At 37.9% G+C, this 23,872-nt stretch overlaps 1 protein-coding gene across 2 annotated transcripts; it reads right to left on the bottom strand.

The window, feature by feature from the left end:
• Positions 1-6,049: 6,049 nt before the first annotated feature.
• On the bottom strand, positions 6,050-23,101 carry LOC102807323 (uncharacterized). Of its 2 annotated transcripts, XM_085495573.1 has the most exons (16): positions 22,961-23,101; positions 22,683-22,811; positions 22,191-22,288; positions 16,987-17,133; positions 16,278-16,388; positions 12,846-13,103; positions 12,619-12,745; positions 12,232-12,451; positions 11,009-11,192; positions 10,558-10,751; positions 9,775-10,035; positions 9,477-9,646; positions 8,647-8,767; positions 8,202-8,450; positions 7,277-7,337; positions 6,050-7,020 (listed from the first exon to the last, which is right to left on the bottom strand). In XM_085495573.1, exons 1-16 carry the CDS (start codon positions 23,032-23,034, stop codon positions 6,605-6,607), a joined length of 2,820 nt encoding a protein of 939 aa, XP_085351699.1. In that variant the 5' UTR covers positions 23,035-23,101; the 3' UTR covers positions 6,050-6,604. The 2 variants fall into 2 exon arrangements, with proteins under 2 accessions (XP_085351699.1, XP_077866796.1); XM_078010670.2 differs by lacking the exons at positions 22,683-22,811; positions 22,961-23,101 and adding an exon at positions 20,107-20,535 and having other exon boundaries at positions 22,191-22,290.
• Positions 23,102-23,872: the final 771 nt, after the last annotated feature.

Genomic DNA, 23,872 nt, shown 5'->3' on the forward strand with positions numbered 1-23,872 from the left:
AACACTTGAATACAACTATAAATCAATCAGTATGTCCTACCGTTACATTGGTATGAGTCGCAGTATCCTTCACAATCTTCCTGATAGTAACTATAGTAGTATCCTGTATAGTACTGACGCTGGTATTTATAAGACGTTCTGTAGGGTACAATAAAATCCAAAAAAAGGAAAGTCAGACCATTTTCAATCATCCGACACTACATGAAATTATTCCCCTTAGCAACATACATTAGACAGACTCATCGGCTGTAATAATGGTGTTTGTGCATGTATTCTCCAGACTAACATTCACCAAAAATAAAAAAAAATATACTACTTTTCGCATAGAAAAGTTGCAAGCTCTCCGGTAGCTACGTTTATAAATATATCTATTCTCGTTTCCTGAATGTCCGCCATTTTGTTTGAGGTAACTAAAATCCGGATCGGAATAAATTAATCTACTCAATTGTCGATATTGGCAGACTTACTCACTTTTTATTATTTTACGTGAAACTTTAATTTCGTTACAATTTGTTAATTTTGTGGATAAAACTTGCCTGTAGCGCGTGCACTTTCCCCAGAAATTCCAAGGTCCACAGTTCGTCGAATACCGACTTGAGGTGGAAACAGATTTCGATCTAGACAATTGCAGACTCAAGGTACTTCGGAAAGTACAATTGTTTGGCCTATAAAATATAAGTTACATAGGGTTATTCATGACATGTATCAATATACACTGATACTGAATGCAGTAAATTTATCAATTGGTATATTCATTAATATCCGAATCGGCTACTAAAAATGACAAAATATGTACGTATACAGTATTTGTGAGAAAAACGTACCACGCACATGTCTGCTCCGTGTTGCAATATAGGAAAAAGATGAAAACACAAACGTCCGTCCAATTCATTTTGAAATGACGCTTAATCGCTGTTAGTGATATATGCACACCCGTATCACGGAAACCTTCACTTCACCAGACCAATCTTCGTCCAAACAATGGAGTTATTGTACATGTACTACGTAGTCAATGTACGCATGCGCCAAAATACACGGCACGACACATCACTACCGCCCTAGACAGAGTATTTTCACAAAAGACTGTTGCGGCGAAATGAATCAGTGTTAGGCGGTGCATGTCACCTACAGTGTTCAATAGTAACATATGATTTAACCGGGAAATGACCTTTGCAGATCCGTCAATTTGTTCACATGTGGATGATATTGGGAATTGTTTATTCACTGATCATACTATTGGTTAGTTGTGACAAAAGTCGTTATTGAAAACCAGTTTACACAATCATAGTTATCAGATCATATATACCTGATTCTCACTACGATTTCTGAGCAGACATTTAAAAAATACGAACTTGAATTATGATGTGAGATTTATTATCGGATCAAACACACTTGCATCAGATTAGTGTTGAAATGCTTCAGATTAGTCTGACAGTGTACGGCGAGTTAACGTAATTTGCATTTGCTCCATCACGTGTGGCAACATACATCAATGAGCACAAACGCTGGGTTGGTAATTGTTATCACCCTATTGATCGTTTTCCACAACGCAAGACAGTTGAATAACATCCAAAAATAGCGTCAAGACATGAGTACACATAATGCATATTTGCAGATGACATTTTGTCAAATAGATACTCGCTATATATAGTGACATATAGTACCTGATCGTCGTTGTAATGTATTTATACAAATAATCTGTAGCTGTGAGACACCGACGCATGCAAAAAATCATCAATTTTACCAACGGTTAGCGTGTCGCCTTTCGTTTCGACATGGCTAACTGCGAGGATATAAATAACTGGCATATGATCCCTGTTTATTTGAAGTTTTGCCAAGAAAAAGCTTTTGCTACTCATCCCTAAGAATATTTTGAAATGACTTTGTTTCTATAAAGTTTGTTCAAAGCCACTTGAACTAGACGACGAAGGTATTTTATTGAATTCTATAGACATTATTATTGAATTCTGTCTTTCTGCCGGACATTAAGAATGACAGGATAATCAACATTTGTTTCTCAATGCTGATCTGGTCGATGAGTCTCAATTGCAAATGTATACAGATGCTTCATCCACAGTAGGTTGTGGAGGTTTCTTCCAAGGGTTTTGGTTCAGCGAGTTGTGGCCAGTGGAAATGCACCGTTTCACAAATGATGCATTCTCCATAGTATTCTTAGAATTGTACACTACGTGGTTCTTGTTGCATTGTTGCGGAGTAGCTATTGGTTACAGAGGCATGTTAGGTACAGCTGAGATGGACAGGCTATGTTGCAAATCATGAAGAAGAGAAGGACACCCTCACAGTGCAATGATATCAATAAACTTATGACAGTCATAGAAAATAATTATCACTACACTATACCTACCTGAAGTTCAAAATGATATTGCTGATTCACTCATTGCAGATATTCCGGTATCTCGTTCCCATGCTGCAGAAAACACGTGGTCCACCATACTCCTAAGCCCAGGAGATTAGACAATTGCGGAATTGATTGGTGACATAGAATTCTAGACAAGTATATAACACTGGATTATCATATTTTATCAGATTTCATTAGCATAATGTTATGTGCTCAGTGACTTGTCTTCCTATGATTTCCGAGATTGTGATAATTGTTTATGTAACGAATTTTTCAGACACGTGCACAAAAGAGATCACCTTTTACAGCAGATGTTGCAGCACGTTGTTTTGAAACACTTATAATACGTGTATTCAAATCATACATGCATAGCATGCTTTTTAAAAGATGCTATTTTGTCTTCGGCTGTTTATCATGTGCTGTGTCTAATCCATTTTTGGTTCAATACTGAATTTATGTTTGGAAGACGTTACATTCACTAGCAACATTCTCAGATTTAAAACGTATAACAGAGAACATTGCCACAAAGACATTGTCATAAATCAATAACGATCAATTGTGCCCGTTCAAGCCTTGCATACTTACTTACTTAGCAAGCCAGGGAATTTCACCTAATGTTTTGTTACAGTATGTGCGTCAGTTATTAAGTTTTATTTAATTTTGATGTCTTTCTATACCCCAGGGCATTCATTTCGTTCGGTGCAGCATCCGCGGCAGACAACGTGGGCATTCCTGAAAAACCTGATCATAAAGCACTTCGTCGTTGGACCTCGGATGTTATGCAAGACACATCTGTCTCTCAGGTGAATGTTTAAAGCGAACCTAAATGCGGCCTTAATTTATAGTTGTGTATATTCTAAACTGTATTGGAAATAATATTGCAGTGGTTTAATTTTGTTTTAATTATAACTGTAGCTTGGATAGGCATTTGAAGTGCTTGCAATTAAACACCATGGAGGCCATTCATGGAGGGGAATAAATAACGATTGAACATATTTAATATCCGGGTACTTTTCAAAGCTACGACGTTTTAGTATCTGACCACATTCGTATACGCCATTGTACATAGCCGTTCATGCTGTCAAGCATTGTGTATTACTAGTATAAACTCAACTTTTATATACACAATGTGCTTGTTAGAACTTGGGTTAGAGCATTGTGCGTTTGAACCACAGTATTCTGAGATTGGAAGCCCAATTTCGTTATAGTACCGTACTTCCCCGTCCTGGTTGGACACTTCTTGGCCATATGACCGACATCATTGCATCTTTGACTATTAATCTCTCCTTCACCAGTTCTATGACATCCAAGTCACGACAACATGGAGAAAATTCGAGAAGCGCAACGACCAGCGACCAAGAAAGGTGTCCGATCATTCTTTGGGCTGGTCAATTACTACAGAGACCACATCCCCTTATTCGCAACTATTGCAGCACCCTTGAGTGACCTACTAAGGAAAGGACAACCTAACAAAGTTGTATGGGGAGAGGCCCAGGAGAAAGCATATAACACTTTGCGGGAAACCATTTGTGTTGCGGACGGACGCGTCGCAGGTAGGAATTGGAGCAGTACTTATGCAGAATCATGGTGAGAAGCTTCATCCAGTTGCGTATGCAAGTAAGAAGTTATCCGATGCAGAAAAGAAATATTCAACTGTAGAAAGGGAATGTTTAGCCATTGTATGGGGCGTGAATAAATTTCGCCTATATTTAGCCAGTGTGGAGTTCATTTTGCAGACAGATCATAAACCATTGTCTTACCTGGATAAAGCCAAGTTTGCAAATGACCGAGTGATGAGATGGGCGATGACTCTGCAAGGATATAATTATCGTGTTGAGGATATTCCTGGACGGGACAATGTGGTAGCGGACTACCTGACTAGATTGATGGACTGGGGAACTTTTGAACAGTATAGTAGAATGTTATTCGTTTATGATTATATTTCATATTTTATTATATTCTACTGTATGTGATTTTCGAATTTATGTACTCAGAGCTTTATTCAGTTCGATTTGATATATTGTATTGTTGTTTTATTTGAAATTGTTATCGTATTCGTATTATTGACGTCGTTGCTAGTCATGTAATACTATATGTTATAATATTCTTGAGAGGGGAGGCATGTCGCATACGACTTATTTACCACTTCCGTGTCACTGAGAATGTTCTAGAACCGTACTGTGTCTGGGTAGAATATTCATGTTTTTTAGAAACTGGTTGAATAGGTAATACAACACTGTACGAGGCAATAGAAGGTAATGGAACATTCTAGAAATTTTTAGTAAGTTCCAGACTCATTCTGTATGCTGATGTAATGGTCTATTTATAGACAGTGGGGGTATATATAGGGGAGTTGTTCAGAACTGAGTTCAGATCGGAGATCTCGTTGAATTGTATTGGAGTTTAAGTATCTAGTCATTGGAGTAGTGGAGTTTTACCGCTTTATTGTACTTGATGTTTGCAGAGAATAATAATACCAGTACCAGTTGAAACCTCATCTGTTGGCTCCGTGTTCGTATTTTATCATCGCTGCCAAGGAAGTCTTTCTGTTACTGTTGCCATTTTGGTATTTGAACCATCACACCTGTACTATACCAATTACGGTAATATTACGTTGCGTGTGACACGCATAATTGCGAGATCTGGCGAATCACATGAAAGACGCGCGCCGAACGTCTGCCGCAAAAATCGAACAATTTGATTTCGAACTTCTATATTTCGTAACTCACATCGAACGGCCGATCTTTGAAAGGGAAGTATTCCGTTTGAATATCCTTACTTCATCGAGATTTGTCATAATCAAATGCGTACAGCACATTATTAAGCATGCAAATACCCCCCTAAAATAATTTCGCGTTTGTCAAATCCTACGCGATGTTCGTCGCCACTACGACGCTATCACCTTTGTTTGTCCTGTTTTTACATTCGCTTTCACGCATAAAGTGGGATCTCGCAGTGAACTGGAAATGGCCTATTGCACTATATATAGGTGAGAATTAAAATGTGTGACTTCTTTCACTGGGCCATGTATGATGTTGATAGAATGCTCATCTGCGGTGATTCAAGGGACAGAAGTGTGTTCAAGCATGGAGTCTGTGTCCAGGTCACTTGAAAACTAGCGACAATTATTGCCCTAGATACAAGTTTAATAGTCGGCGGCGATGACAGTATGATCAAGCACATGGTCTAGATACATACCACATGCATGTCTGCCCTCTCCTTTCAAGACTAACCATGTACCATATTGAGTCTGGTTCAGCAACCAATCAACCAATGTGGGGTATATGCACTGCTGGCAGAGACCGAACATGACCATGTAGACTCACCACTGGCCATTCGGCTACATCCCTATGAACTATCATGAATTGCAGCAAGGTCCTATCGAATAGACTAAATAGAAAAAACATATCCCTCTCTTTCTTTGTTGCTGGGAAATCTACTGAAGTGAAAGCTAATAATTTGTTAATGTTTGTCCCAGCTTGTAACTGCTTATAGATTACACACAATTTAGCCCATACCTTTTATGTGTCAGTTACTGTAGCTGAGCGTGGTGCACGTCTGCATACAGTTGCAAAGATCACAAGTGTGTATCACTAATAGTATGCATTAACTTATCCTCGCTGGCAATCACATGTAATATTATCAATTCAAACAATATGGATGTATGGAAATTTAAAGGACTAGAGTATATTTCTTGAAAATTGAAGAGAGTATATTTATTTAAGCGTATTTCACAACTTAAAACAGAGAACACATATATCTGTATATAATAATCCAGTTGCTATCATATTGTGGTTAAACCATACATGTCAAGCCTCAGACACTAATTACAACAACACTTTGTTATTTGTTGAGAAATGCTGTACATCAGTAACGTAAATGTTAAAGTTAATAACTTCGAAACAAATGTTTCGATTACTAATAGTAACTACGTAAATTACAAACACATGAAGCTAAACAACTTGTTCTTCATTTTAAGTGCTTAATCGATAAATAGTGGTAAAGAATGATTGGAAAGTCGAGTATACAAAAAAGGGTTGCATAGTCTGTATATTACATCTCATTATAATATTTATGCCATTTTAGCTGTAAATTAAGAATGTTGATACATCATATCCCATCCGGTTGATTTCTAAAAATTTTAATTATGCGCATACACGTTGTAGCCATTAAAAATTATACATTCTTGTCTACATATGATTGTCATGTTGCATTTATAATGGTTATATACCCTAGGATATCAACTCAGTATCGTACTAATTCATACTCGTTATTCTTTACATTGGTAGGAGTTTCGTAGACATTCTTCTGGATGTCGTTTTTATTGACATCAGCGTAGTGCTGTTTACCGCCAACAATGGATTCGTATTCATTCACTTTGACGTCATTCTTAATAATTGTCATGTAATGCTGGTCATTCTCTGTGATATCAGTGTACTCGTTGCCAACAATACCATTTATGGGTTCATCCATCCCGGTATTGTTTAGTTGGTTTGTTGATGGTGCGTTCTCAATGTTGTCTCTTTCTGTTTCTTTACTTGCCTTCTTTCTACGACATAAGACTACTACAACTATAATAGTAACCACTATAACAACCAAGGCAGTCCCTGTACCACTTGCAGATGGTAACAAAATATCGTTTTGTGTGCGAAGATTGGTGTCTGCAAAATCGAAGAAAATGGATATAACAATGTTATTTTAGAAAATACCGACACCGGTAAGTCATCGTGTACTGTTATACACATGCTGTTTACTGTAGTATTTTACCCACTATCTACCAACAGTATCAGCTTTCGTCAGGAACCCATCTCCCAATGTGTTTCAAATCACGAATTTACGATTACTAAAGTGCTCTATTCCGCTTTCCAATAACACATATTCTATTAAGCATGTGATAATTTCATGAGATTTCCTCACCTATGTAGTCGGGTGTTGTAATCAGCGGACCAACAAAGAGTGCACTTGCATTTACCGTAATCTGAAGCAAATAATAAGTGAAAGTGCTTAAAAAGCTTAACACAGTGTGTAAATATAATCAACATAAACGGCTGTTCAACAGCCATTGAAAATGCTGTGCCCGGTTGCTGTCAAATATCCGGTTAGTAGTTGTCAAGAGAAGTTCCATATACAATCTATTACCTAAAAATATCGATTAAGGCATAAGTATTGCATCCACGTGAAATTATCAAAGCATATGAACTGGTCTGATAATATATAGTTGTATCGTTTCATTAAAATAAATTTGGGATAAAGCGTGTAAATGAATAATGGCCACAGAGCACACACAATACATGCATATGCACATAAACTAGGACGGGGTGCGTCAGATATATCCGCTCGACCGACGTCGACCCCTTGATGACAATTGAAGCAAGGTTGACACTTGCACGATTTATATCACAGAGACAACATGCCTAAAACAAAGCCAATCCAAAAATGAGCAGGGGTTGGGGTGGCCCCTTTTTAAATGGCATGTCCACTGTCACTCGTCGTGCCAATGCGGGAAGTGCGTAAACTATGCGCAAACTATGCGTGAACTCGTCGTGCCAGATCGTGCCAGGTCGTGCCAGGTCGTGTCAATGTGGACACTGATGGGCACGCATTCGTGAACTCGTCGTAAACTATGCGTGAACTAGTCGTGAACTAGTGCGGGAGCCTCCCAGTCCGTGCCCAAAAATGGCACGACCTGGCACGACAAAATCGTGGCCAAAAGTCGTGCAAGTGTCAGCCTTGCTTTACGCACACTTCACGCCAGTTTACGACTAGTTTGCGTACTGGCACGACAATGCGTGCCACATAACTGTGCAAGTGTCAGACTTGCTTAATTTATGCGTAAAATTACCATATCCTGTTCGGTATTAATAATGCTTTTCTGAATCAACCGTATCTGGGTCGATCTTGTCGTCGTGAGCATGGCATTGTTTGTTATTGTGATTGTAAATAAATAATCATGTTCTTTGTTTTCATCATGTTCTTCAGTTGGTATGCCCAGCAAGTTTCCATCGAGTTCCACGGCATAGTCTGTAAAATAACACTCGCCATCTTTCGGTATGCACGCACAGCTTGGAAGATCACACAACGAAACGCCGATCTGAAAACGAAGATATACACCGATAAGCCATTGTAAGGACCGCGTTAGACGCACCCATATGGTCTATAATTTTATTATTTTTAACTTTTCACTTTATTACACAACAACTTTGTTATTCGTTCATGTGTGAGCGGTATACGTACTTATTTGGCGTATGTACACAAATAAAAAATATGTTCTAATTTTACGAACATACCAGTGGCCTTCTGATAGCGATGTTTTCTTCGCCAAGTGAAACGGTGGCGTCTGACATGGCAGTCAAATTCCAATGAATATTAAGTAATCCACTATGCTCGTCGAAGGTTCGAAAAATAAGCCTAGAGGAGAAAGCGGCGGGTATTCAAAACCAGCAAAGGAGAACAGATGGTGTTCCAAATGCTGGAACTCATGGAGGGACTTCATATGTGTCGTGAATTATGAATATATAATGACATGTTACCACAAACCAATTTAGATTATCTTAAAGATCTAAAAATCGATTTAGTGAGTATACGTTATCCTGCGAGCATCATTACAAATAACAAATGCATACCACGTGTTTTCATGTATCAATATCGCCACACGTTTTGTAGACCAGTGAGCGTAAGGTAGGTGTAAAAAATGTAATCTGATCACAGTTTGATTATCTGTAATTTGTGTGGGGAGTAATCATTGACTCGTTGAGAAGTGAACACTTCTTTCGGAACATTTTGCAAACATACGGTTCTTTCTTTGACACATGTCTCCCATTTGCCGCTTTCCAGCATGATTAAGAACTTATATGACTCATCACAGGGCCTTAGCGATGTATTAATAACTTCATTCATAAATGATGACATTGTAATCCATTTTTAACGTTTTATCCCGGCGGAACTCGCACAGCTTTCGAGCAAAAGGGTATACTTCCCGACCAATAAAGCTGCAAAACTATGAATTCAATCGAGCGGGGACGTTAGCTTAGATAGTCAAGCCAGGATTTGAGTTCGGCTGAGATGTTATATTTTCGAAATGATATGCGATATATTGTACCGAAACAAAAAAATGCACCTTGTCTGTGATTCATCGATCCTTGGTATGTCATGAATCTCTGGCGGTGACGAATCTACGTGAATCAGTACATCGTCCTGGTTTGTATTGCCCATCACATCTGTAGCTCTCACCCATAAATGAATGGAATCGCCATCGCGGCGAGGTATATTAATTTTTTGCTTTTCTACCTGTAGAAAAAAAGAAAGGTTAGTTGAAGACAAAGGACATATAAACAATCGGAGACCAGATAATATACAAGGTTTAGGACAAAAAAAATACTCTCGTAGTGGTATGCGGATTGAACGTCACCACTCACCTTAATATTATCAACGTCTCGCCAGTTTTCAGAAGAAGAAGTGATAGTACGCCCTCCCTGGTGGTCTATACCGTAATTTACTTCGAATCGAACGATGGCGTTGACATTCGGTATTGCCTCACGTGATCTGGTTGTTGGAGGTTGACCTGTGACTTCTTCATAATCTGGCGTCAATGGAGGTGAATTATCTTCAATGGCATTAAGAAATTTGTGTTCCCTGTGAAACCAGTTATAAAAGTGTCCTGGCCATTGCAGCACTATCTGTGAGGGAGTCATTGCATATATTTATAGTCTATAAAAGGAAATACCGTCAACACAATGAGATGTATATGACGTACTAGCTATTATGTATATGTAAAATTGGCCAACCAAACTAATGTCGTGGTCGGCGTTTCATCGATTCTGTCTTCATAGCACTACATCACGACAGACCAGGTTGCACCGAAACGACGTACGCCTGCTTTTCGTGCCGACGTACGTGTCTGTCACTCTATGGCATGACACTTATTGTTATAGTTTGGTGTTGTTTACAGCGTCCTCTGTAAACAGTCTGACAAAACCTATTGTATTATGCAAGGGAAGGTTAAAGGATGCAGAAACAGTGGACGGCCACGAAGAGAATGGGAAAGGTGACATCAAAGAATGGACAGAGAATGGAGAGCAGCATTTACCATATAGCATCTTAGTGATGACAGAAATGGCTGGAGGAGGTACGTGTGGTCATGGGTGCACCAACGGCCTCCTGAAGCTATGGACTACAGAAGAAAGACAGCGACCTCTTACTTGTGGCCCAGTATTATTTGAATCTTGAAGATCAGTTTGCCAAATGTGGGTTGTATTTTCCGCTGCAGAGTCAACCCAGATAGGGAACTGGTCTGTTGTATTAACTCCGTTGACATCATCAAATATTAGGAATCGCCTGGCTCTAATATGATTACCAGCTACGTCATCGACAGTCAGCATAACACAATACACTCCTGGAATGTAAGGATATGTTCATTTATTTATTTAATATGTTGAATTTATCAGTTCTATGGGCTGTAATTGTATTGCACGTGTGTAGCTGGTAGATCGACTATACCTGGATTACTTAATGAGATAGTGAACTATGCAGTTGGTAGATCTACTATACCTGGGTCATTTAATGAGATAGTAAACTGTGTAGTTGGTAGATATAATATACCTGGGGTACTTAATTGGATAGAAAAATGTGTACCTGGTAGATCTACTATACCTGGGTCATTTAATGTGATAGTAAACTGTTTAGCTGGTGGATCTACTTGTCCGCTCATCACGGGGGGTATTGACCTATATCCTAATACATCACCATATGCTTGCATCTTATATACTTCATACTCATATCGTAGTATACCAGACAGATCGTCATGCCAACCAATATACTGAACAGTTATATCACGCTGTGGAGATAATAGAAATATTAAGAAGTAGTAGTGATTATTAAGCAATCAAATACACAACAAAGTTTAAAAACTACGTAACAACACTATCACATGTTGATTTATTCGTAGTTGAAAGTGGACATGGTCTACAATGACAGTAGACGTGTTCAATGGGTGAAAACAATACTTTATTTAAAATTTGACAGTCACCCGTGACACGACCTGGCGGAGCGTACTCATGCCACCAAACGTAGCTAATTGGAAGCTTGGTATTTATAGCAATATACCAGCAGAGTGTGTGCGGAGAAAACAAAATAACCAAACAATGTGAACATTCGCTGCCGTCTTCACAAGTCAGTGTCGTTTGAGTTTCGTTGAATTCCATTAGCATCAGTTAGGCAAAGTGCTATTGTCCAGAAATGCCGCGGACACAGGAAATATGATGCAAAAGAGTGAATTCGGCACGGATTGGAAACAGTGCAAACATTGAAAAAAAACACTACAACAGACAACACTCGGCGAAGCTATCTCTGCCACTTAAGAGTGTGAACTAGTCAAGTGGCATTGGCACTTCGCAACGAGACGACCAGCCTTAAGATATCGAGATATCCGACCATATATTCATGTTTGTCGAACAATTCACACTCACTCCGTATATGATTACACTGTAGCAGTAGTCTATTCGTGGCTTTGGTAAGAACGGGTAGTATATTTTGGAGTGCGCGTTTGATGAAACGTACATTTACAGACTCTTGGTGAAGAACCAATCTGTAACAATATATGACACATTGTATGATCTGTAAAAAAAACTCTCACTGACCATTCAAAGTATCAGTATTCATGTGATCACGGAATTGAGTTTAGAAGTCATTCCTAAACAGACTTTGAGTGATTACAACATTTTGTTAGGCATTCACTGACGTCTTCTCTATTACATTATTTCAGGATTTCTTGCCAAACCAACTGATTTTATTATATTTTATGGTGGTCACAATAATCAGTGTTTTGCATATAATAAAATTAAGAATGCAACTTTAATGCAACAAAGTTGACTCACAGTTTTAGTTATCGCTGGGCCCCTATCGAGCATATGATCAGAACAACTTCCGGTAACTGTACAATGTGTTGGAGGCTGATAGTCCAGAGTAAAGTCTGCTGTATGTGCTACATCAACGCCTGTGTAGTAATTCTTGGGATTAATCGTGTAACCAGAGGTTGCATCATAATTTCTTATAGTAATGTAACCACCATTGCGAGCCTTTGCTGTGAAGTAAAACCTGCCAAAAAGCAATCCGAAAAGATTATATTATAAATATTTATGACAAAATGAACTTTGAACTTAAAGTTTGAATTTGTATGTAAACTCAAATTAATCAATTATTTAATACAACATAAAAAATACGATTAATCAAAGCAATGTTTATATCTCTATTTGTAGTCGTACCTGTCTTCATGTTGAAAGGTGAAAACAATATCACCCGTGACGTCACAGTCGTGCATAGCTTGATGTGGATTGTCCTGACTGTATCCAATAGAGCACGTGACAATCCCACTTTTGACATTAGTTTCACCTACATAGACATAGGGGTATTGGATGGTGAGAACATATATTACGCACATTGCGAACAACTCGATATACGAAATAAAACAAAACGTGTCTGTAACGCTCACCTCTGATGACCCACCAATCATAGGATGCTGAAATTACGCCAACTTTGAAATCTTCCACATAATACTGTTGTGGCCAATCAGCGGCGTTAGGACCTGTGTAACTGTTATGCCACTCAACCTGGATACGATCTGGTTGGATATTTGTATAAACAGTCGTAGGTGCCGTCACGTGATCGTCACAGTCAGCGTCTGCTCTGTAATCACCTGTCGTCTGAATCAGTGTTCCTAAACAGTATTGCATGATGGGAGATGTATTCACTGAAACATAAGGATGCATGTATATTTTACTACTTTGGAGAGAGATATAAATTCAATATTAGTATTGTAATTGTATCTGAAAACAACCAAACATTTCGAAAAGAAAATAAACACTGCAAAAGGATAACTATGATAACATGTAAAAGCAAATCGTGAAACATATTTTACAACAATCACTACGGTGGCCCATATATACAATCGGCGAAGAATGACCAAATTTCGGCGATCAATAACCAATTACGACGATCAATAACGCATTGTGGCGATCAATAATCAAATTGCGGCGATCAATGACACATTGCGACGATCAATAACGCTTGCGACGATCAGTAACACATTGCGGCGATCAATAACGTATTGCGATGATCAATAACCAATTTCAGCGATCAATAACGCATTTCGACGACCAATGACGCATTGCGACGACCAATGACCAACTTCAGCGATTTATTTTAAGGTATGGACCCACAATGCTTTGCACATTTCAATGGCGTCCGCCATGGAGTTAACTCCGTTCGTCCACGAACTACAGCTTGTGTAAGTATTCATTATATAAATAAATCCAAAATGCTAGAATTCATTGCTATGGCAAGCCAAGTGTTGCAATATTATTGAAAAGAAATTTGTTTGTTTTTTAAATCCATATTTTATTCCACAAAACGCGATTTACATTTGTAAAATCTATATTTCATTCCATAAAACGCAATTTATATTTGTAAATTCTATTTTACATTTCATAAAATATTATTTTCTTTTCTAAAATTCGTATTTGATTTCATCAAACGTATTTCTGTTCAAAGAATTCCTATTTAATTATTCAGACGCCATTTTGTTGTGTACAATTTATATTCTATTCAGTACACAAATTTATATTTTTAAAAAAGGTTGTCATTTTGTGTTATTCATTTTACTTCTAAAATAATTAAATAGGAATTCGTTGAACAGAAATACGTTTGATGAAATCAAATACGTTTGATGAAATCAAATACGATTTTTAGAGAATAAAATTGTTGGCAGTGGTGATGTTTTATCAGTGGTTAGATTAGATGATAACTGAAATAGTGCTTTTTGATTGTGAGCGTTCTCTTCAATTATATCTGAATAGTACTAGTTCTAGTTTCGTAGTGTGCCACTTCCTTTCATGAAATCTGCGTGTTTTCTTAGCTACCATCACGTCCGTTGTATACCAATCTGCATTAGGGTGCACAGTGATAAGTTGTTTACGTTGCGGTGCATGTTTATTTAGTAGTTTCCTGAGGCACGAGTTGTAATGAGAAATAGCCAGGTTCACATCTGCTGAAGGTTGGCTGGGGATTAGAGCATCCTTAATGTCACATTCAAAATCTTCCACAACAATATCTGCAATGCGACGATATTTAATTTCCTGTTGAACTAATGGAGGTTTAGGTAGTAAGACTTGTATATAGATTGGAAAATGATCTAAAATATAAACAGTGTCAACATTGACATTGAGAATCAGGTCAGGATTTGTGAAGACCAGATCAAATGTGTGACCATGAGTGTGTGTTGGAGTGTTCACCCACTGCTTTAAATTACACGAGTCCAGTAATTCTTGAAATTTGCGAGTATTAGGATCCGGTGATACATTTGCCCAGTGAAAATTGAAATCCCAAATAATAGATAAATAGCCAGTGTATGTAGATGAAGATTCAAGAAGATCTCCAAATTCATTGAGGAATTTAGAGACAGTGAATTTGTTCTTCGTGTTGGGAGGTGGACGATACACAATAATGACTTTAAAAGTAATTCCATGGTAACGCAGAGTGACTTCAACAGCTTCAAAGGTAGTAACATTCTGTCGTGGCTTCCAGGTGTTGACTGTAATACTCGACTTAAATATAAATGCAATCCCTCCACCAGTTGATTTCACACGTGGAAAATGACGGTAAGTGTATCCAGCTGGTGTAACTTCATTAATGATTGGTTCATCGCCACTGGCTTTCAGCCATGACTCTGTGATTGCAAGTGCATCAATATTATGTTCTACAATATAGTCAGAAATTAGTGTAGCCTTATTCCGAATTGAATGTACATTCCATCAACCAAGCTGAAAATGCTGATTCCTTGTAATTGTGCGTTGTGGGTGAAAATTCAGCTGACGAGTACCAGCTCTTTTCCCTCCGTGGGTTGATTACTTTGACTGAATACCTAATGATCTGATCCTATTCCAGACTGAGAGGGAGCATTTGTGATCATGCTCAATAGTACAGATGTTACTGTTCCTAATACTGAATCGATCCTTTTTAGTATAATTAATTCTCCTGGAATGATTGTTCATTTGCATGTGAATGATAATTAGTAAGACAACGATTTCAATGAGTCTTTTCATTTGAACTGCTGAGTGGTGACAGGTATTTCCAGGTGTGCATGAATATTAAATGAGTCTATTGTTCATGCAAGGTAATTACCATGAAAATGGTGACTGAGTTGAAACACAAAACAAAACGGATATGAAGAAATTACAGCAAACAGCGATTCTGGCAGACAAAATGACAGTTCTGCTAGTCCAACGTGTTCTCTGACTGTTCATAGATGGAGTATTGGCACAAAAACAGCTTAATAATCGATGGTATTCACTAAATCAAACAATTTTGCAGAGCTTCTGTGAGGGGCAGCCTGCTAGGCGCACAACAATATCATTGTGGGTCCATCCTTTAAAATAAATTGCTGAAGTTGGTCATTGGTCGTCGCAATGCGTTATTGGTCATCGCAATGCGTTATTGATCGTCACAATGCGTTATTGATCGCCGCAACGCCTTACTGATCGTCACAATGCGTCATTGATTGTCGCAATGCGTTATTGATCGTCGCAATGCGTTATTGATCGCCGCAAGCGTTAGTGATCGTCGCAATGCGTCATTGATCGCCGCAGTGCGTTATTGGTCGTCGCAATTCGTCATTGATCGCCACAATTTGGCTATTGATAGACGCAATGCGTTATTGATCGCCGCAATTTGGTTATTGATCGCCGCAATGCGTTATTGATCGCCGCAATTTGGTTATTGATCGCCGCAATTTGGTTATTGATCGCCGAAATGCGTTATTGATCGTCGTATTTGGTTATTGATCGTCACAATGCGTTATTGATCGCCGAAATTTGGTCATTCTTCGCCGATTGTATATATGGGCCACCGTACAATCACATACACCTACTTTGCAGGCAGTTATTTCCGCTGAAGTTTGGTGCACATGAACACGTTGAGGGCGTTGCTGTACATCGTCCAGGGTAACAAAACTGACTGTCTGGACGCCAGGAGCATCTTTCTGTGAGCATACATTCATAATTGTTAATACATTCATATTGTATTTTCAAATAGCCGCCAAGATGTCGTCCAGGTCCCGAGCGAACCAGTCACGTAAATGGTTTTTGCCCTCCCCTTTCCCTCAAAATGTTCGATGTCATCGCGTTCATTGACGTGAGTACCGTGGCCTTATAGGTAATGACACAAGTAGACGGCGTGGCGGCAGATAATGGAATAATATTTGTGGCATTTTTTGAGTGGAAAAATTGTACTCGCGGACTTTTGCAAATAAAGATACGACACCCAGAGAAAACAATCGCATGCTAGGTGTTGCAGGAAAAAAGGTCGACACATTCAGATACGACATCGTAAAAATGCACTGACACATATGTCTATTCAAGTGTATTGAGTGAACTATCATCTTCTTTAACTGTCATTTACTAGATATCATTTTCTTTGTGGTGTCTTATGTCGTGAATAGATCACAACATGGAGCGACATTTTGTGACAGGACACTCAAGTATATTTAAAAAATATCATATTATATGCCTGATCGCGATTAGGAAATGCAAATCAACTAAATACTCCCTTTACTCTTTCATAGTATGAAATAAACTTACGTTCACATATCCTGTTTGGATATCCACCGTAATCTAGCAATTGATATGCAATAATATCTCCACCTCTGTCATAGTTACATCGATGACATGCTTGATTCGTTGATGACGTACAGTGTAACTGCTGACAGTTAGCAATAGCTGTACAAGCTGTAAGTAAAACGGCGAAAAAGAAATTGTTAATATATTTTATATTGCATATTGGTGACAAGGTCAAATTAACTGCATTAATGAATGGTGATGTTAAAGGCACAAATGACATTTTAGCATTACATCCATCCTATCACATGTATTTACTTAAAATGGCTAAGGCTGTTCACTGTATCTAATGTGTATATGTGTATCTTCTGCTAGGTTCAACCGATATATATATATATATATATATATATATATATATATATATATATATATATATATATATATATATATATATATATATATATATATATATATATATATAGGAAAGTAGTCGATTATTCTAGGTGAGAGTGAATTACATACGTGGACAGAAATTATGACACGAGTTGACTCTACAGTACAGTTTTGTAAGGTACATGGAGTACCTCACTCATCAGGAGTTAAGACTTTATTAAATAAACCACCGAAACAGACTACGTTATAAGCGTTACAGATTTGCATAACAATGGAGTGGGTTTGCGATATTAAAACTAGTTGTTGCATAGCAACGATTTGGCTCTGTGTTAACAGGAAGAAAAAGCTCAATTCTTTTATTTAAACTACAGTAATGTGGTTGGAAAATTATAATATATTTCTCTCTAATGCATAAGTTGCAACGTTTGCTTGAAGTATTATATGGTGCAGCACGCGATAGCACTCTCCATTCGATGTCATAATCGATGTTATTGCCTTTTAATGACCAAGCGTATTTACTGAGCTCTGTTGCGTTTCTCAATGATTGATTGCGTAGCGATGCAGTGTGGTTTCTGTACCGGGTTTTAAATTCATTTCCTGTTAGTCCCACATATGTTTCACACTTGTGGTTGTCTTGCCGTCTGATATTAGCTTGGTAAACCAAGGACGATTGTAAACAATTTCCGTCTAAGGGACGAATTTATGATTATCACCTCAAATTCGAACCCCCCCCCCCCAGGAAAGAAGAACAAACAGACCCCGTAACAACATCCTCTGGTTTAAACCCCCCCCCCCTTCAGTAAAAATGTCACTAACAGCATCGGGAGAAGAATCCTCGCCCTGGTTGATAAGTGTTTTCAACAGGTAAACAAACTCAGGAACATTTTCAGCCGTAACACCATCAAATTGAGCTACAGTTGTACGAATAGCGTGAAGCAAATAATACTCCCAGTACCGAGATCAACAGATTATGTAACTGCCGTAAGAAATCTGAATGTCCCTTAGACGGAAATTGTTTACAATCGGCCTTGGTTTACCAAGCTAATATATACCATATATGATTGATGTGTCATACAAGCAACATGACCAATCGTCTACCTGCAGATATCCTGTTTTTTTTTTCAAAAATACAAAAAGGCCGACAGACCACATTACCAATCGAAGTTTAATTCATGCAAGACGAAGTTGATAAAAAATCTCGCTTCGCACCAATTGATCAAGTAGATCCTTGGTAAATAAATGATCACTTTGTATATGTTAGGGGACAAACCATACCAGCTTTCTAACTAGTTTTATCTGTTTTCACGGAATCCAATTAAAGACAACGGCGTTGCCGCTAATCAAGTATGCACTAAGTTGTCTGATTCATTACAAACAACGACACTGATTTGGACATGTGGATTAAAAAATATATTAAGAATAATTTACAAGGAAATGTATTCCGTATGCACATCAAAAATAATAATACTCGTTGCAGATTATGTTAAAACAATTTAGAAAAATGAATAAGTTTTGTGGTTATTTAAGCTGTTTTGGATCATAAACCAAGTGTACGTGATGAGCATTCCGCCTACACTGGATACAGTGCTGAATTGTATAATTCAGAGAGTATTTTCAATAGGCTATTGTTGTATAATGAATAAATCGGCGTAAGGTGACACTTATGTCGTATGGTTGTGAGTAGGCGTAACACGAAACTGAACCGGGAAATAACCTTTGATAACTCGTTTATCAGTCTGAATAAGAGTGATATTGGAAATTGTTGATTTGACGAGAATAACACTATTTGGTTTGTGAGTGTCTATTCCTGTTGTGAAGCCAAGTCGTGCCTGAAGACAAGTTTACACAATAATATAATTAACAGATCATAAATGATAAGTCTAACTGTGAAATCCTCACTGTGATGTATAATGAATAAATCGGCGTAAGGTGACACTTATGTCGTATGGTTGTGAGTAGGCGTAACACGAAACTGAACCGGGAAATAACCTTTGATAACTCGTTTATCAGTCTGAATAAGAGTGATATTGGAAATTGTTGATTTGACGAGAATAACACTATTTGGTTTGTGAGTGTCTATTCCTGTTGTGAAGCCAAGTCGTGCCTGAAGACAAGTTTACACAATAATATAATTAACAGATCATAAATGATAAGTCTAACTGTGAAATCCTCACTGTGATGTATGAGCTGACATTTAAAAAAAGTCGTACTTAAAAACTGTAGCGTCAAATTTATCGGAAAAACACAATCTTATCCGATTAAAAAAACGTCATTTTACGTAGACAACTCCACATGCCGTAATTTTACTCGTAGACTGAAATACCACCTATATACATATACGAGTAGTACAATGTCCGCGTTGACAAATATCCAAAACTCGCGTAAAAAACCTAACAATGAACTAATGTATTATACATTCATCTACTATATTTAATATATAGTATATTATCAGATCGGAGCTATCGGATTTTCGTCCCGAAGGCTTATTGGAGCAAAACTCGGCACGAGACGGCTCGAACTGAACGTGTTCGGGGGTTACTATTACTGGACCCAGAGCGTGTGTACTTCTCATTACCGTCCTATCTACGGGACATATGTCTGCCATTAGAGGTATGAAGTTACCTGTCGCGGAAATTCACTTAAAACTTATGTATTAGATGTTAGTATCATCTACAATAGCAGTACCGTTATTATAAAAACTCCCAGTAGCCGAGTGTCATATTCACATCGCAAAAATGAATAACAACTTACGATATTCACAGCATGTATTATACCACTCATCCACACAACTACAACTCGATGTTAGAGGGGTACCGTGACTGTGACATCCGGGGTTGTTGCATGATTGGGATCTAGTAAGTGGATCCGTACACGAACCACCACAGCTAGCAGACGTTATCACAGTTCGGGTACTTGTTTGAGTTCCAGTCGTCCCACACGGAACGGAGCAGGCTTCCCATGAAGACCAATCGCTGACAACACAGTTACGTGGGCTGCAAATTGGTGCACGACGACGACGTCTGCTCCAAAATATTGTGTTGATACCATCGATTAGTAATAAATTTATTAGCAGCACTGTTAGACACCGTATGGGATGCATGACGGATCAAACGTGCAATGAGGTATTTTTTTATACTCACGGTACCTTTTACGCCCTCATTGGATTGACCAAGGCGAGCCCTAGAGATAAACAATACACTGTTACTGGCAAAGTAAACAATCTTGTTCCCATACGAACCGATTGGAGGGTATATCTCCCCCTCAATATTTGAAAATATGATATTCTCCATAGTTCGTCCTGTGTCGGTGTTTGACTGTAATGGTAGTGTAGTCATTTCTGATACGATCTTGTGTTTCTAAGATTGAATCTTTGAATTGTAGGTGCGTTTATGAAAGAATTTAACATACTAGTAATTAGCTCACTGCAAAGTGCCTAGTTACTTAGTTTAATCCCTCTATGTGTGTATAAGCTAGGTGTAATGAAGAATAACACTATTTTAAGCATAACAGGTCACTTACCTATTAAATAGGTTGTTGCTGGGAAGGAACACAGGTTTAAGACCACGAAACATGCTAGTTTAGTAAACACGGACACGGTTTTCATGTTGTCTAAAGTGCTTTACAAGGTTGAACCAGGAAATGACCTCCGCCAATTCACCCGAATGTTAGTGATATCGGAAATTGTAGATTTGTTGAGTATAGGGTTATTTTGTTCAACTTGTTCGTATTCATGTTGTTTTCTGAAGACCGGTTAATATATTCATTATATCAAATACGTCTGATGTGATAAATATGTGTAATCCGCACTTTAATGGCTACACGTACGCATAATATTGTTCATTAAACATAAAGTTAGCTGCGTCACCCTTTCAAGTTGTTATTTATACTAGGTAACATTGTTTTCTTTATGGGCTTATAACTGTCATTTTAGCGTCAATTCAAAGTTGTTCTTAACTATGGAAGTGCGCATGCGCTAACAATTAACAGCATACTACGTTGACCTCCTACAAAACACGAACAGTAAGTCCCACGTAACATATAATATTTATGCAATGAGGACGTGAGCAAACATTAACTTAACAACGAATAAGCATCGTTAGATCTGGTGTGACAGCAAAGTGCAAAATATTTGCTTAAATGAAGCCAAGCGTAGATAAAATTTTACCACCATGTTATCAAACAGACTGGAACTCGTCTATTCAATCTATAGAAACTCATGTGTGCATTGTTATACTACACACCGTACTTAAGTGCTGTACACGGGCTCGTGGTACATTGATTGGTTACGTAGCGAAAGGTACTGTACATAAGTATTTCAAATATATCATTTTATACTGCCAGTAAGCATACATAAGTAGTCGCCAGTATACCGACTGGCAGTTCCCATTGTCCCTCAATTATTATTGTTCTGATCTGTAATAGATCGATAAATGTTCACGCTTTAAATCGGCATTAGATTGATGTTAGACAAACTGGGACTTGCGCCAATATTGTATTATATTTGTATTAGTATGTTTAATTTTCTGTGAAAATGGCAAATACAATTGGCGTCCAATAAAATTTGATAGACAATAAGAACTGGGACTGCCTCATGTACTTCATATCCTTTGTGCACTATAAGAACTCATGCCCTCTCATCGCATGTATTTACGGTTTTCCGGCTCCGAATGCTTTAATGTAGACTCTGCAGAACCGAGGTTACAAAATCGTCTTTGCATTTTGATCGCCAACGAATACACTGTGCGTTTCTAAAACAGATTGTGTGAAACTTTTCACTTTTGTCGTTACTGTAAAAAATACATTTGAATACAACTATAAATCAATCTGTATCCTACCGTTACATTGGTATGAGTGGCAATATCCTTCACAATATTCCTGATAGTAACTGTAATAGTAGTCTGTGTAGTACTGCTGCTGATATCTATAGGACGTTCTGTATGGTGCAATAAAATCCATAAAATTAAATGATATTATTCCCTTTAGCAACATACATTAGACAGACTCACCAGTTGTAATAATGGTGTTTGTGCATGTATTCTCCAAACTAACATTCACCAAAAATAAAAATAAAATACTTTTCGAATAGAAAAGTGGCAAGCTCTCCAGTGGCTACGTTTATAAATATATTTATTTTCGTTTCTTGAACGTCCGCCATTTTGTTTGAGGTAACTGAAATCCAGATCAGAATAAATTGTGAAATGGTTTCACTTTATCCTACTCAATTGTCGATATTGGCAGACATTACTTGTTTTTATATTATTTTACGTGAAACTTTAATATTGTGAAAAGAACAAATTAAAAACTGAACATTTGTGGATAAAACGTACCTGTATCGCGTGCAGCTATCCCAGAAATTCCAAAATCCACACTGCGTCGAATACCGACTTGAGTAAGAAACTGATGTCGATCTAGACAACTGCCGACTCAAGGTACTTCGGAATGTACAACTATTTGGCCTATAAAATACAAGTGTTATAGTATTATTGTATGCCTCTCACGATGTATTGATATTGAATGTAGTAAACATATCCATTGGTATATTCATTAATATCGGTATCCGCTACTGTAAATGTGTACGTATACACTGTTTGAGAGAAAAACTTACCACGCACATGTCTGCTCTGTATAGGAAAATATATATAGGAAAAGGATGAAAACACAAACATCCGCCAAATTCATTTTGAAATGACACTAAATCGCTGTTATTGATATATGCACACCCGTATCACGGAACACCTTCACTTCACCAGACTAATCTTCGTCCAAACAATGGAGTTACTGTACTACGTAATGATTGTACGCATGCGCCAACCTCTGCCAAAATTCATCAGAATAGTCTGACCGTGTACGCCGCGTTAACGTAAATTGCATTTGCTCTGTCACGTGTGGCAACATACATCTATGAGCACAAACTATTGGTTGGTAATTGTTATGACCCTATCGATCGTTTTCAACAACGCAATACAGTGGAATAACATCCAAAAGTAGCGTCAAGCAATGAGTACACAGATTGCATATTTTCAGATGACATTTTGCCAACCCTCAAATAAAATAGACATTCGCTATATAGTAAGTAACATCTTTTTTTGCGACATGACCAACTTACAGGAATACAATTAGGTGCGGGGATACAGTTAATTGGCATAGGATCCCTGTTTTCTAACTTCCAGTGATGTTTATTTGAAGTTTTGCTAAGAAAAAGCTTTTGCTACTCATCCCTACGAAAACTTTAAATTGAGTTGTTTTCTATCAAGTTTGTTCAAAGCTACTTGAACTAGACGACTAAAGTATATTATTGAAATCTGCAGACATGATTGTCGTAAATTAAGAATGACAGAATCATTAACATTTGTTTCTCAATGCTGAGCTGATCGAAGAGTCTCAATTGCAAATTAATACAGAGCTTCATCCACAGTAGGTTATGGAGGTTTCTTCCAAGGGCTTTGGCTCAGCGAGCTTTGACCAGTGGAAATGCACTGTTTCAGAAATGATGCATTCTCCATAGCATTCTTAGAAT

The sequence above is a fragment of the Saccoglossus kowalevskii genome, chromosome 22 (assembly GCF_978046115.1).
Source record: "Saccoglossus kowalevskii chromosome 22, keSacKowa6.1, whole genome shotgun sequence".
In the NCBI taxonomy this organism is placed as follows: domain Eukaryota; kingdom Metazoa; phylum Hemichordata; class Enteropneusta; family Harrimaniidae; genus Saccoglossus; species Saccoglossus kowalevskii.

Coding starts and splice junctions, on each gene's coding strand:
- LOC102807323 (XM_078010670.2), bottom strand. CDS start 20,455: ATGCATCCCATACGGTGTCTAACAGTGCTGCTAATAAATTTATTACTA. Junction 13,104..16,277: donor CGGAAATAACTGCCTGCAAA/GTAGGTGTATGT, acceptor CTTATGTTTCAG/TGAATACATCTCCCATCATG. Junction 8,451..8,646: donor TCGCTATCAGAAGGCCACTG/GTATGTTCGTAA, acceptor CTTCGTTTTCAG/ATCGGCGTTTCGTTGTGTGA.